The following is a 16,265-nucleotide window of genomic DNA, read 5'->3' as shown; positions in this document are numbered from 1 at the left end:
TTAGTGCTAGTATAGTGCAGTATTTAAGATCCACTTATCTTATCCAAAATTATCCACTTATCTAGAACTATCCACTGATAATTCCAGTGGATAGTTCTGGAATTATCAGTGGATAGTTCTAGATAAGTGGATAATTTTGAACACTACTCAGCCTACTTACGTTATTATTTAGATAAAATGAGAAAGTTTTCCCATGTATGCTTATACAAGGAAAACATGATATAAATGCAAATAATTAATATTACAGGAATATATTAAAAAATAAATATGGATTTTTATGTTTAGATTTGTTTTGAGTGCTAATAGTAAACTAGTTTATAATAAAATACAGGTAATCCTCAACTTATGAGCCCAAAATTTCTGTTGCTAAGCAAGATAATTGTTAAGTGAATTTTACAATTCACTTAATTTCCCATTTTACAATCTTTTTGCTATAGTTGTTAAGGCAGCAAATCACTGCAGTTCAGTGAATCATCTGGTCATTAAGTGAATTTGGCTTCCTCCATTGACTTTGCTTGTTGGATGCCAGCTTGGAAGTTTACAAATGATGATTACATGATCTGGGGACATTGCAACCATCATAAACACATGCCAGTTGCCAAGCGTCCCAATTTTGTTCACATGATTGGGGATGCTGCAACAGTCATTAAGTGTGAAAGCTGGTCATTAGACACTTTTCAGTGCCATTGTAACTTTGAATAATCACTAAACAAATGGTTGTAATTGAGGACGACCTGTAAATAAACTACTACAAGTGTTTTATGAATTATGTATTTACAACTAATATTAACCCCACCATTCTCCATGGTGTCTATGCATGGATTTAAATGTGTTTCATAAAGGTTAAATTTAATTTTTGTTTTAGGTGCAGCCTGGCCTGGGAGCAAATACCTTAGCTGCATCTATGGGTGGACTGAGTCTTCAGCCTGAAGGTTTAAGACCTATCAACCTTCTTCAAGATAGAAATATTCTTCCTGCAACCCCCTTGCAAGCACCCACTCCTAATTTGCATCAAGATATTCAGAAGCTCAACTGCAATCCCGAGTAAGGTTAATTAATGCTGCTTGTAAAAGAATAAATCTCTTCAATTTCTATTATTCTGAAGGTTCTCTCTAGTGTCTTTCTGAATATTTTAAAATACCACCTTTTTTTCTGGTATATTTAAACAAAAACAATCTGAGAAAGTAATTTTAGTACATCAACAAGATGATACCCGTAATGTTAGGTTTTAATTACATTTATATATCCTATATCATTACTTAGATGTCTGCCACAACTCTTGATAAAAATACAACTCTTAATAAAAAAATATCACTGGTGAATAAAAATCTAATCTGTAATCTATAAGCTAAAATAAAAATTAGAAAGCTGGCATGATGTCCTTTTTCAAATATGAGAGCAGGGAGAGATTGTAAAGAAACAGTTACTTATCAGTTACGTTCATAAGTGAACAGAAGAGATAGCAAAATGTATGGACTTTATTTGGCTCTGTTGTGATAGGGTGTTCTAATTAAACTTGTGGGTTGTTTGAATAATTTTCAGATAAAGTTTTATATGATATAAATTGTATTTATATCAAATTTTATTTATACCTAAAAAAGGGAGTTATGACCTTGTTCCAAAGTTTTGGCAGTTTCTCCGCCACCTCCCCGGTCATGTGGTTGCACTTGGCAACACAGCTGCATTTACAATTATTTGCAGCATCCTGTGGTCCTATGGATCACATTATATGACAGTTTTGCCCAAAACTGGAAATTACTTGGGTTTGCTTGATGACTGCAGCATTCGTTTTACAACTGCCACATTCACTTAACCAGACCACAAAAAATCAGATTGGTTATGTGATGACCCGATTTATGACCATTACAACATTTGATAAGAATTGGCAGGTTCCATTACAGTCATAAGTCAAAAACTATCTGTGGTCTGTTATCCCACTACACTGTGATTAAAATCTACAATACAGCAGTAGTTTTCAGCTGTGTTGGTATATTCTGCTGGAATGTCAGTTGCACAAGGCAATGCTTCACAGTTTCCCAAAGAGTTTGAGAAAATAATTTCTACAATGCTGATAAGCAAAAGCTTTGTGTTTGATCTGAGTACATAAAATTATTGCCTTGCAACTAGGGGAATACCCAATTTACCATCACAACTTTGGAATTGAATTACCGTATATACTCGAGTATAAGCCGAGTTTTTCAGCATGTTTTTTGTGCTGAAAAGCGGCCCCCTCGGCTTATACTCGAGTCTACGTCTCGATGTACTTTTAAAAGATACTGTATTTTTGATAGATGTCCAGCAGGGGGCGCTGCATAATAAAAATGAGCACCGAACATTTTGCACTTTTGCACTTTTATTGTTTTTCGTTCAAATAAATATTCATGTTATTTTACTTGGCTCTATCTTTATTTTTTACATTGACCAGTAGCTGCCTCATTTCCCACCCTAGGCTTATACTCAAGTCAATAGTTTTTCCCAGTTTTTTTGTGGTAAAATTAGGTACCTCGGCTTATATTCGGGTCGGCTTATACTCGAGTATATACGGTAATTGCTTGAGTCAAAATAAAGCTCTTGTTAATTTACTCACTGGGCTGTGAGTTTTAGTGGTTTGTTATAATAAGAAGTAAAATGAATATTGGGTAAAAAAGATTATCTGCATTTTTTCTATATTTGAGTATATTGCTAATGCACCTTTAAGTTTTGAGAAATGTAAACATGTTTAAACATTTGAAGGTTAAATGCATTCAGTAAATAGATTCTGAAAACCATATAAAGAATCTTGTTTTGATGCTTGATAGTAACTGTTCTTTTAAAACAAAAAACTAAATATTGTATAAACTATTCTTCCCCAAATTACAAAAACTGCAAGCACCTTTATCTACAGGTTTATGGATGGCCCACCCAGGTTTATGGATGGACTATGACCATCAACACAAATATTATAGAAATTATTCATACTTGTATGCTTAATATACACATGATCATATGTATGAATCTAATTCATCAATTAACTCTTAGATTACATTTTGTGAACAGAATCCAATAATTGGTTAGCAATTTATGAAGGCTTCATCAGAGCTAAGCATTGGATTCATTTTTTTTCTCAGTGAGAAAATATTCTGCTCAAAGCAATAAAAACCTGAGGTCAACTTTGCTATTTTCTCCATCTATTCCTCCTCAATTGCCAGCTTTACCCCTCATATGTTTCTGTTTTTGATTTGGGTTTGTTTTTGAATACTCAAATTATATATGGATCTGTACTCTAGCTTCAGAAATATCCTGTTAGATCTAAGGCTGTACTGTAGATATAAAAAAAACCAACAGTATGCAAAGGCTATTTTGGATTCTGGTGGTGAATAAATAGTATAAATTAAAGATTGATCCAGAAGTATATTTTTTAAAGTGTGGTGTTACGTTCTAATGTTTCCTTTGTAATTTGGTCAGGGTATCTACTTACGTTACAAGTTAATAACTGACTGTAGCAGGAGACCAGTTTGGTTTAGCAATTAAAGCATTAGGCTACAAACCAAGGGACTGTGAGTTGTAGTTCTGCCTTAGGCGTGAAAGCTGCCTTAGCACATGACATCAAGCTCGGGTGAGAAACCAGTCAGTCAATTCCTGTTACAACCGAATTGGTTGGCATTTGGTTGATCAAAAGAAAAAAGAAAAAGAAACCCCGCACTTGCAAAAAATGCTAGGAAAGAAAAAAAAAATACTGCCGTAGCACAATCCAACGAACTATTAAAATTTTGCATTTGTTATAGTTTTTTTTCCCCTAAACGGAATGCTGCATAAGATATAAGGTGGACCCCTTTCTTCAAACGTAAGAGAGAGAAAAGTAATAACTGACTGGAGATCAGGAAGGTTGGCCCATGTAATTAGTACTTCTTTAATCCTTTGGTTTTCCATATAGGTTGTTCCGGTGTACCTTGACTAACATTCCTCAAACTCAGGCCTTACTGAATAAAGCCAAACTACCCTTGGGGCTTCTACTTCATCCTTTCAAAGATTTATCGGTATGTTATTTAATGTTTGAAAACGTTAGGGTGTTGATTTTCAGAAATACATAGTCAAATTACTATAGTCCAGGGGTCTGCAAACTTGGCTCTTTTAAGACTTGTGGACTTCAGCTCTGGAGTTGAAGTCCACAAGTCTTAAAGAGCCAAGTTTGCAAACCCCTGCTCTAGTCAATATTCTTCATAATATAAGAAGTGTGGAGTTCAACTCCCCAAATTCCCCAGCTGAGCCAATTCCTAGAATTCTGGGAGTTGAAGTCCACACATCTTAACGTTGCCAAGTTTGACACTGCTCAACACTGCTCTAGATAATAGAATTCTGCCTGCATGTATTATTCATAATTGCCTCAGAGATTAATTCCACAAATTTGCTTTGATTTATGTAATCTGTTGTGATGGCCAAATTTGGAAAACTGGCTGCTGCAGCAGTTTCTACCAATAAAAATTCCAAAATCTAGTTTTGTTTTGAGACGATTTGCCTAAATTTTAGGGATTTTAGTTTATTGATTTGGGTATATTACAAGTTATTTAAAGAAATTAAATCCTTTAACCAAGAGGAATTGAAATTGAAAATTAGAAGAAATTCAAATGAGATGACTTTTATCAAAAGTGGAATTTTGTGTAAGTTGCCTTTTTAGAGTCCAGTTACAGCAACATACGATATTTTAAATATTATTTATTTTCATGTATGTATGAATGTGCAGTGCTTCAACAGTGATGAAACTTTACATTGATTGAACTAAAGATTGATTGATTGAAGCTTTCAGTTTTTATATAAGTTTATCTTTTAAGGCATTTCAATAGATAATATTTAATCAAAGTTGGGAGTACCTTTAGTATCTTTTCTTCCCTGATTTTAATCTGCTGTGAAGGTTGTGTTTGCAAATAATAAAGAGTTACTAGGCTAGGGAATAACCTTGTGGGAAATGGGACATCAGTTGTTACAAATTAAACAGTCTATCTTGTCTCCTCATAATATATTTCTTTTTTACATAACTTTTGCATAACTGTCTGCTTGAATGCAACATACAACATTTTATATAGGTTTTCATCTTCTGCATAAGCATATATTGTTAAGTGTGTTGCACTTAAAACATGTTAAGTGTCCAAGTCCAAGTAATTTATTGATAATATAAGATGCTTTTTAAACATTCTGTTTTTCGTTTCTGCTTTCAAAATAAAACCTGATTGCTTTCATTAGTAGATGAATATTTCATTGTTGTCTGCAAGTATGAAAACTGCAAAGCCATGTCAACCACTGGTACATGATTTTAAAGCCGTCTCTTAATTTAGAAGCTCATGGAAAAAACACTAGATTGCAATCAGAATTGCCATTGCAAGCATACTTGTCAAGGCTGTCAATTTTTATTTTCATTATCATTATTTAGTCCTATGTCAACAGAAATAATTAAATTATACTTTATGACAAATGTTCTTAAATAAATGACATTCCTCTTTTCAGCAATTGCCTGTAGTAACCTCTAGTACAATTGTGAGATGTCGTAGCTGTAGAACATATATTAATCCTTTTGTCAGCTTCCTTGATCAAAGGAGATGGAAATGCAACTTGTGCTACAGAGTGAATGATGGTGAGTTTTTTTTATTAGTTTAAATCCAATAAAGAATCAGTTGACTTCATATTAAATTCTTAAGTGTACACATGTATACATACACATAAACTGTTTGATTCCAGTAAGATACATTTATGACATCATTCTCTAGCTGCTTTTAGGTAATTGAACATATGAGAATAAATATTTCTTTAAAAGACTACTAGGCTGAAAAATATTATATAAAATACTATAAACTTTGAGAGTTACACTGGTTTATAAAGTGTATTTTCCTCCTATAGTTCCTGAAGAATTTATGTATAATCCTGTGACAAGAGTTTATGGAGAACCTCATAAAAGACCTGAAGTTCAAAATGCCACTATTGAGTTTATGGCTCCTTCTGAATATATGGTGAGATTCTGCTTCCTCATCTTTCTTCCTCTCTTTCCTCCTGCCCTCCCTCCCCAACCTTATACAATGTGTAGTCATAATAAACACAACTTGTGCAGAACTACTATATCTCAATATTTTTCTTTTTTTTTAACCTTTATTTATCTATTCTTGCATAGCTATTACAGAAAGAAGTATTTTAGTTGAGACAAAGTGTCTGGATATAAGTTGTACCATCCATCTTAGAGAACTTCACTATATCTTAGAGCTTTCAAGTAGTTGGTTGGATTTTCAAACTCTTTATGAACAGCTTCCTTCACTATTAAAAACTGCTCTTAAGTTTCCAAACTTCCAGAAGCACCCTTTTACATACTGTGAAGGATTATTAGAAGAAAACAAAAGCAGTATGCTCTTGCTTATGGAACAAATCAGGCTCTATGGAACTCTGTGTCTGAGTTTAGTTGTCTCATTTTCCCTTAGTTGTTGTTGCTTATGCACTGTAATTCTAGGAAAGCTTATTGATCTTATATTGCACCAGAGAAAAAGTTATCTTTCAGTGGAGAAGCACTTTTCAGTCAGCCTATAGGTTTATGTAGTTCCTATGACAAAAATGCGGAAGTAGTTTGTCATTACCTTCTTTCAGACTCCACCAGCTAAGAAGGACCAAAATTTAGGTCTCTCTGCTTCTAATCCAGCACTTCAACCTCCATCCACACTGTCCAAGATTTGAAAGAAATATTGACTCTAATGTATTGCGTCTTTACAATAAATATATCTTTTTATGTCATAGTGGTTCTCAATCCTCTAAACCACTGAATCCAGTATACTACCCTTTTCCCCCAAAATAAGACATCCCCTGATAATAAGGCCAATCTGGCTTTTGAGCACATGGCAATAAGACCAACCGCTTACTTCAGGGTTCAAAAAAATATAAGACAGGGTCTTATTTTCAGGAAAATATGGTACTATTTGCTATCTTTTTTAAACTGTGGTGCATGTACTATGATTTTTCTTCCATTTTGTAACACGAGTTACAAAGCAAAGTTGCTAGAATGAAAATTTCTCATTTTCACAATAGAAAAGTAATCAAAAATGGATTATAATATGTAAATGTGCATTATATTTTTATGGTATTTAAAATGCAGACTACCTTACAGTCAAGTAAAAAAGTCAGTGGTCCTAGATTGACATTTAAATGTTTATAATTGTGTCTTATTTTTTCAGCTACGTCCACCTCAGCCTCCTGTGTACCTCTTTGTATTTGATGTGTCACATAATGCAATAGAAACAGGATACTTAGACACTGTCTGCAAGATTTTGTTGGACAATTTAGATCTGTGAGTCCTTTGCATCTTTTCAAACTATCAATGTAACCTTTAAATTCATATCTGTCCAGTCCTGGACCAAGCACAAACAAACAAACAAACAAACAAATACACAAAGGGGTGATTTTGTTCTGTTTACTAAATGAGAGTTGGAAACAGATGCCCTTGCAATATAAAGTCCTCCCTCCCCTGAAGTTCAGCAGTTTTGCTTTACAAGTGTTCCAAATCAAAGCAACACACAGGAGAGTATCAGATGGAGTCCATGGGTCAAAGCATGTAGCAGATTCGTCAGCCAGTTTAGGATCAAAGTCAGGGTTGCAAGGTTCACAAGTCAAGGTATATGGAGTAGAAGTTAGGATGGTTGTCAACAAGGAACAGCTTGTGCTTGCTGCTCCATTTTAATAGAAGCAACCCCAGTACAGCTCATGTGAGGGCGAGAACTCTTCTGTGTGAGCCGTCTCACAGAGCACAAAGGCTCTACTCTCTTTGCAGCCTTTCAAGCTCTTGAGTTGAGAAGGGGGAATAATTCTGCACTGTCATCTTCAGAGAGTGACAGCAGCTGTGTGTGCTGTTTTGGACTTACCTCCTTTGCTTGGCAGTGGCTTGTCTGGTGGTACCTGGGCACTTGTTTGTCAGCACCTCTGAAGCTGGTTCTGGCTGTTCACTGCCTGTTCCCTCCTCTGACTCAAATCTGAGCCCACCATGACAATATCATTAATTTGGGTTGGAATATGTCAATGCCGGCGTACACATATGCACAATGTATAAAATTATAGTTACGGTAAAATTTGAGGAGGGGGTATTGGTCATTAAGGAATGTTTAGAGAGAGCCGAGATGGTGCAGTGGTTAGAGTGCAGCACTGCAGGCTACTTCAGCTGACTGCTAGCTGCAGTTCGGCAGTTCAAATCTCACCAGCTCAGCCTTCCATCCTTCCGAGGTCAGTAATATGAGAACCCAGATTGTTGGGGGCAATATGCTGACTCTGTAAACGGTTTAGAGAAGGCTGTAAAAGCATTATGAAGGGGTATATATATATGTAAGTGCTAGTGCTAGCTAGTTTACTGAATTGAAAAACAGGATAGCACAAGAGTTAAGCTCATTGCATGATGACATCAGTATACAGATAACATAAATTTACACAAACCTGCAATGATGAAAGTTTATGGACCTTTTAGAATTATCTGTAATCCAAGTAGCATGACTGTAATCCATACTGTAATCCAAGTAGCATGACATGATTTAAGGCCCATCTTTTACTAAGAATGGATGAACTATGTTGAACTGACGTTCATTCTTTAGGAAATGTGTGCATAATCTGAAAGGATAATTTGCTTAAGGAACTCTGCATGTTGCAATGTTTGTAAGAAACAAAATGTCTTTTTTCTGTAATGAAGATAGAATTTTTCTCCATTTCAGAGTATCTCCCCTAGGTCATTCTCTGTCTTTCCGTTTTTTGTCATCTTATTATCACCATAAAGTTCTAGTCCACTACTTTGAAACTTAATAATGAACCCATCTGAATGTGAGCTTTATAACTGTTCATGGAAGAATAATTTATTTACCTACATTTAACGTGTTACATGAAATGTTGTTTTATGAAAATATATAAGTTCAACTTAAAAGTGCACACTTTATATATTTAATGCTTGGTGGTCAATTTCTCTGCTTCATTTTCAGACTCCCAGGGAACACTAGAACAAAAATAGGCTTCATAACATTTGACAGCACAATCCATTTCTATAGCCTCCAGGAAGGTCTCTCACAGCCCCAAATGTTAATCATTTCAGATATTGAAGGTAAGAAGAAATAATCTCAAATACTACATTTATGAAGTATGCTTTATGAATTCTGTCGTATACTCCTAAATTAGAACATTAATTCAACATATTTTCTGTTTTCAAAGAAGAAGAAAAACAGTTAAATAACAAGTCTTGGTACTTTGCTATTAAAGATGATTGTCAGTCAATACTGTAAGCTAGGAGAGCAAGAAAGGAAAAAGAGCAAACGTCGTCTAGTCAAAGACACAGCTAGAAAAGCACTCTTTAGAATATGCCTCAGTCATTAGTGTTGAAGACTGAGTGTCAGTCTTCAAGAAAAGCAGGGTCTTTCCTGTTTTCAATTTTTGTTTTGCAAAAAAACCCCTAGGATTTAAAATTTTCCATTGCAGATTTTCTTTCACATACACAAACTAGCTATCTGGAGAAGTAGCCCTATGATAGTTGTCTCGTTTGCTATAGATGTTTTAGGGTTACCTCTTAGCTCACTTACAAATTCTGTCTTCTCACACTTCTATTATAGGTAATGTCAAAGAAGCAAAGCATTTCATACACAACTCTCAAGACTTGTCTTTTTTTTTTTCTTTCCAGTTTCACTATCACTTTCTGGCTATAGGTTCAGGAAATAAATACTGTCATTTCTATAGTTTGTAGATCTCTCAGGACTGTAGTAATTTGTATTTGGGATAATGTAGAGGTTTTGCCCTCTTAGATTTATTCTGGTGCGTGTGTGTGTGTGTGAGAGAGAAATTTAAAAGGTCGCTTTTCCTCAATAATTTTTTTCCACATCCAGATTGATTGATTGAGTGATTGATTGATTTCAGCTCATATGCTGCCTGTTTCACCTGGAGATGACTCTAATCATTAAAAACCAATAAAAAGCATTAAATCAATAAATAGTAACATTAAATTAGGGAGATAGGAAGCAATATGCATGTGGGTGGAAGATGGGGTCGTAGTCCATTAACCATGTCCAGAAAGACTGCCCACATTGGGGTATTAGGCCATTTGACAGAAGCAGGGCTTTAGGCCCTTTCAGAATGTCAGAAGGATGGATGTGGATCTCACCGTGGTGGGGGGACACCGTGGTGGGGGGCTTTTGAAATCAAAATGGGGTACTTTTGAGTTTTAATCACAGGTAACTGTGATTAAAAGATGGGTGACTATGGGCTAGTCAATCTCTCTTAGTCTAACGCACCTCAAAGGATTGTGTTGTGGAGAAAATAGGTGAAAATATTAAGGTAGTTCTCGATTTATAACTGCAATTGGGACTGGAATTTTAGCTATAAGTTGTTGCAGTTGAAAATTGTGGCACTCACATTACTGAACCCATTTTTTACTGTTTTTATGCCAGTCATTAAGCAAATGGGCTCCTGAATGGGCGCTTTTTGCTGGAAACTGGCAGAAAACTTTGCAAATTGCAGTCCTATAACTACAGACCACTACAATCAGTTGCCAAGCACCTGAAATACAGTCATGTGACTGGAGAGGGAAGAAGTATTGATGTTTTATCATGATGTTTTATCATGGGTGGAAGTGCTTTATGGGCTGTAAAACAGCCTCTCCAAGGCTGTTGTAACTGAACAATCATTAAATCCAATGATAAAATAAATAATAAATACTTTGTTATCTATATTGTAGATGTGTTTATACCTATGCCGGAAAACTTATTAGTAAATTTAAACGAAAGCAAAGAGGTAAGAGGAATATTATACATTGTAAGTATAAGTAAAAGTATATTTTAAGCAATTGACTGAAATATTATTTTGCCTATTCTATGTAATAAATCTAAAACCCTGAGGTTTTGCCCTGAGGAACAAAAGAGTTAAAATGTTCGATACCTAATAATGGGACAAATGGCAGCCAGCAGTCTGAAGAGTGACTCCAGTCCACTTTTCAAGAGCCACCTAAACAAATTCTTCCCAGATAATTGGACAAGACTGGGCCTGAGTTATCTACACCAGATTGGTACAGTCAAAGGGCAACTACTGATCTTACGGTTCATTTGTGTAACCTATACTATATAACTAACTTTTAAGGCTCTAAGCATGTGATCAGTTATTATACAGATAAGCTTGGAACCTAAAAACAACGTTTGAAGCTTTCAGTTGTTCTATCATATGAGATGCTGCTGCTACAAGTTCTTTAATAAGTAAGCAAAATAACCACTGAATGATTAATTTAAGGTCTCCTCGTTGGAGAAACCCTGATAGTGGATGGTATTTCCAATGGTGGTACATTAGCAGATAAATTTTTAACACCAGACAAAAAAATTTCACTTAGTACTAGTATTGATTTTATTTTAAGTTTTATTTTTAAGCTGCAGTGTGAGCTTCAAATATTGGATAATATAAAAATGGATAAATATAGTAAATAAAAAGATGGAAATTTAATTTCTTTCAGCTGATTCAAGATTTATTGAGAACTTTGCCTCAGATGTTTATTAAATCTTTGGAAACCCAAAGTGCTTTGGGACCTGCACTACAGGCTGCCTTTAAACTTATGTCACCTACTGGGGGTCGGATTACTGTCTTCCAAACTCAGCTTCCATCTTTAGGAGCAGGTGCACTCAAACCACGAGAAGAGCCTAACCAAAAAGCATCCACAAAGGTTAGCAAAACAAACTTTTATGCCTGATTTTTAAGTGACTCTTAAAATCTATTTTTTATTGTAACAGTTCTTTTTAAAAATAGTTCTAGTCTGCAGTGGGGCTGCAAAAATGCAAATTTTTCAACAGACAAATATCTTCTAAACCACAAGAAACTATAGTTCTCCTTTATTCTGCTTTGGTCAGATTTAGCATTGAGTTCTGGATAGTATTCGGAGTATTATAATTTAAGAGAGATTCAGACAGACTGGAATAGGTTCAAAACATGGCAATGAGAATGATCAGCAGTGCAGAAACTGTTTTATGAAGATACATTTGAAGGCACTAGGCATATTTAGCTCTGAGGAAAGAAAACTAAGGGAAGATATAATACCATTATTCACATATCTGAAAAGATAATGCGCAGAATATGTTCTGTATTGCTACAAGAATTACAGATTTAATTTACAAGAAGGCAGAGTCTGCCTGCATATTAAAAAAACTTGCTAAAAGTAGAGCAGTTCAACTGTAGAATTTATTTCTAGACAGGTGGTAAATTTTTTTTGGGTGTGCATGTATACCCTTCAAGTCAATATTTACTCTGGCAATTGTCTGGACAAATCCCTGTAGTTTTCTTGGCAAGATTTCAGAAGTGGCTTGCCATTGCCATCTTCCTATGGCTGAGAGAGTGATTGGCTCAAAGTCATCCAACTGATTTTGTGCCTCAAGCAGGACTAGAATTCTCAGTCTTCTGGGTTCTAGCTTGATATCTTAACCACTATACCAAACTTATTTTTGAATGTCTCTACAGTATGAATATAGGTATGGGCTGTTACGGATGATTTAATTTCATTTGCTACACTGAACAGGCCATTGAACCTAATGCCTAAATGGCCATTTTCAATTTTGATTGACTACTAGAAAACCTAGACTTAAATCATTTTGTAACAAAATCCTAGTGTTAGTTTGAACATTACTAGCATTTTTTAAATATTGGGCAATAGCCAGTGTAAATCATTTGAACAATGCTGTCCTTACAATAAGGCTGCGAGCAAAACATCACTTTTCAACTGTCTACACAGCTACAACTTCCTTTTATCCAGCATTCCTGGTGAAAGCATCTTCAGTGCATACACAAACATACAGACGCAATTTAGCACAATAAGGCTGTGCTAAACCTTTGGGAGGATGCAGCTGCTTCAGTGGTTTAATGAATATTGCTTTGTTGGTGGCATGAACATGAATGAAACACCCCTTCAAGTGCATTTTTTGCCTTTTACCAGGATGTTCCTCTGACACCATCGACTGACTTCTATAAAAAATTGGCCTTGGATTGCTCAGGACAGCAGGTTGCAGTTGACTTGTTTCTTCTTAGTGGGCAGTACTCTGACTTGGCTTCATTAGGTAAGACATTCTTGTTGTCCCCATTAAGGAATGCTTTGTTGAAAGATGTAGATTATGCAAGGATGATTATAATAAAATATGGTCATCCTTTATCGAAACTGTTGCATTAAACTATATATATGCATGAGGAGCCCTGTTCTACTGGTTTGCTTTCTTTCCTGCTTAATTAATAAAGGTATAAAACTATTTTCTCATGTGCTACTGTAAAATGGAGTAATGAACTTTGTTTTTACAATTACAGATTTTAAATTGTAAAAACTAAAACATTACAATCAAAAGATGGAGCAATACATTTCAATAATGTACTTGATGCTATTTCCAATTCATCATCTTTAAAAATCTGTTTTTTAGGAAAGAAATATATTCCACTTCAGTAGTCAAACTAGTCCTTAAAAAATGTGCATGTTTCTTTTTCTTACTGTAAAAATTCTTTTTTAATATTATATTACTTTAAGTCCAAAAATTAAATAAATTTACTTTTTTTTAGGATGTATATCAAGGTATTCTGCTGGTAGTGTCTATTACTATCAAGCTTACCATCATCAACACAATCCTTTTCTGGTGGAGAAATTACAAAAAGAACTAAAGCGATATTTAACTAGGAAGATTGGCTTTGAAGCTGTCATGAGGATAAGATGTACCAAAGGTTAGATACTTAGTCTGCCAGTGTTAATTGAAGCATGATCATAATTGCTTAAATAAAGGAAAAGGTGCATGTAAAAGTTTGAAATTCTAAACCTGAATTTGGAATTCTGACAAATGATGATTGATACTCAGCATTGCTTAAGTTACTATTCTTTCTTTACAGTCTTAATGTATGAGCTTTTATGAAAGAGTTGTCATAGAATATTATAAACCTATTGTATAATCAGTGAAGGCTATTTCCACATGTGTAAATTATCTGAGATTGTTGACCTCAAAGATCATGGAAACATGGCATCCTGTTCCCCCGGGGCAAGGTCTTTTATATATTGGATGGTTACAGTGGAAGCAGCTCTCCCCCCCCCAACCACTTTTCCTAGAGCAGCGGTTCTCAACCTGTGGGTCAGGACCCCGTTGGGGGTCGAATGACGATTTGCCAGGTGTCACCTAAGACCATCGGAAATATGGGAAGTATACTTGCGAGTCGAAGAATCGCGCTCCAATGGTTGACTCCACAAGCCAGCTGCAGGCTCTTAAAATCGCTAGCCAAATTCGGCTTCAGGCGCGATGAATTAAAAAAGAGAGAAATCTTTGCTCTGATGTCTCCTCTCAAGCCAGCTGCAATCACTCCCAATCGCTAGCCTAATCTGGCTTCAGGCACGATAAACTTAATAAGGGAGGAGTCTCCGCTTTAATGCCTCCGTCCTCAAGGCAATCGCAAGCAGTTCAGATCGCTAGCCAATATGGCTTCAGGCATGATAAATTCAAAACAAAAATAATTTTATGGTTGGGGTCGCCACATTGTGGGGAATTGTATTAAAGGGGTCGCAGCACTATAAAGGTTGAGAACCACTGTCCTAGAGCTTGCTATATTGTTAAATAAATTGGCTCAGGTCTTTGGGGAATCTGGTCTGCCTATCATAGCAGATTGGTACTTCTAGGAAGATTTTTAAAGACTGCATTGTAAATCCAATGGTAAATTTATGCCTTGAATGTTCTTTTTTGGTAAAAGGATAGATTTTGGGGGGGTTAGGAGAGAAGAGGACATCTTGAATCAACAGGTAATGCGAAATGAGCTGCACACATGAAGGGGCTTGCTTTTGTATTTATGAATGAGTTTTCTAAACTTAAGCTTATTTTAGCCACAGTTTTCAAATGTTTTCCTGATACAAAATAACATAGCCTTAAGTCTACATTTCTTCTTTACTGTAAAAAACAAGTACATATTTTAATTTTGGTTCAGTTCAGTTATTGAAAAAGTAAGAGACTTATAATGATAATGCTAGTACTATATTTGCATAACTTATTTAAGAATATTTTAATCAACTTAAGCAGTTCAAGAGAGACTGGCTGCATTTAGATTGTCCTTTTTATGTGGTAAAATCCTCTCTGCATGCACAAAGAAATACTGTTCCTCACTACATTGAGAATAATACTACAAAAGCTTTATGATAATGGAGTGTTTATCAAACAGAAATTTCATTTCCCATGCATTGCTTCTGCTTTGATGTTTTTAATTGAGCATGATACCATATAGAAGTACTTAGTGACAGTGCTTAAACCTAGTCTGTTGAAAATTGAAGAGTGAAGAGTAGTAATTTTAAGCTTAATTATAATGTTTTAAACATTAATTCTTTTCACAGGCCTTTCAATTCACACCTTCCATGGCAACTTCTTTGTACGGTCAACTGATCTATTGTCTCTGCCAAACGTGAATCCTGATGCAGGATATGCTGTCCAAATGTCAGTAGAGGAGAGCTTGACAGATATGCAGGTGGTCTGTTTTCAATCAGCCCTCTTGTATACATCTAGTAAAGGTAAGTAGCCTGTGGCATCCGGTATATATTTCACAAAATGGTTGTTATTAAAGTCTTTAGACTTTGCAGTTTTCATGATTAAGAACTTCATAGGTTATTGGCAGATACTGATTACTTTCACTGTTAAAAGTACTTTGGCTTTGAAAAAAGTGGAAAGTAACATGTCTTTTACACAAATTTGGTTAGAAAATAGTAGCCTCTATTTAAATTTGTAAGATGAATGACTCTGAATAATGCACTTCACTCTATGTCTGTAATAGAATTGTCGTAGTTTTTGAAGCATACCCTGGATTTATTTTAAATGCTATTAAAAACTACTTTTTTAACAGGTGAAAGAAGAATACGTGTCCACACATTGTGTTTACCGGTTGTAAGCCAACTGAGTGATGTTTATTTAGGAGCTGATGTACAAGCTATTACAGGCCTTTTAGCCAATATGGGTATGTGCTAAATTGTTGGACTGAATTGCACAATATTTTTTGATTCATTGATACTAACATTGTACAAAGTTTAAAGATTGGTGGTAATGAATGTTTTGGTTGAGATTGTTCTAGAATGCCTAAAGGTGCTTTACAAAATGTATCTAAAAAGCTTGGCAACTGTGCCACAGCATAAAGAGATATAGATACTATGCAATGTGGCTTTGTATTCTTTTTGGTAAATTGGATATCTGTATGTGTGAGAGAGACTGAGTGAGTCTTTAATATCCATTGTTAATACTTTTTATTGCAATTGTCTTTTTGACATTCAAGTGGAC

General features: G+C 35.1%; 1 protein-coding gene across 3 annotated transcripts in view; it reads left to right on the top strand.

Annotated features, from left to right (window-relative positions):
- The window catches only part of SEC24A (SEC24 homolog A, COPII coat complex component), a 41,781-nt gene that overhangs the window by 18,612 nt on the left and 6,904 nt on the right, over positions 1-16,265 (top strand). For all 3 annotated transcript variants that reach the window (XM_058167373.1, XM_058167374.1, XM_058167372.1), the window contains exons 6-17: positions 866-1,044; positions 3,914-4,016; positions 5,479-5,605; positions 5,869-5,978; positions 7,182-7,294; positions 8,961-9,079; positions 10,700-10,755; positions 11,462-11,668; positions 12,929-13,049; positions 13,537-13,695; positions 15,335-15,508; positions 15,838-15,948. In XM_058167373.1, coding sequence (XP_058023356.1) covers positions 866-1,044; positions 3,914-4,016; positions 5,479-5,605; positions 5,869-5,978; positions 7,182-7,294; positions 8,961-9,079; positions 10,700-10,755; positions 11,462-11,668; positions 12,929-13,049; positions 13,537-13,695; positions 15,335-15,508; positions 15,838-15,948 — 1,579 coding nt within the window. The remainder of the gene's footprint in view (positions 1-865; positions 1,045-3,913; positions 4,017-5,478; positions 5,606-5,868; positions 5,979-7,181; positions 7,295-8,960; positions 9,080-10,699; positions 10,756-11,461; positions 11,669-12,928; positions 13,050-13,536; positions 13,696-15,334; positions 15,509-15,837; positions 15,949-16,265) is intronic.

The sequence above is a fragment of the Ahaetulla prasina genome, chromosome 2 (assembly GCF_028640845.1).
Source record: "Ahaetulla prasina isolate Xishuangbanna chromosome 2, ASM2864084v1, whole genome shotgun sequence".
NCBI lineage: Eukaryota > Metazoa > Chordata > Lepidosauria > Squamata > Colubridae > Ahaetulla > Ahaetulla prasina.
This window is presented reverse-complemented; position numbering and strand designations above follow the sequence as displayed.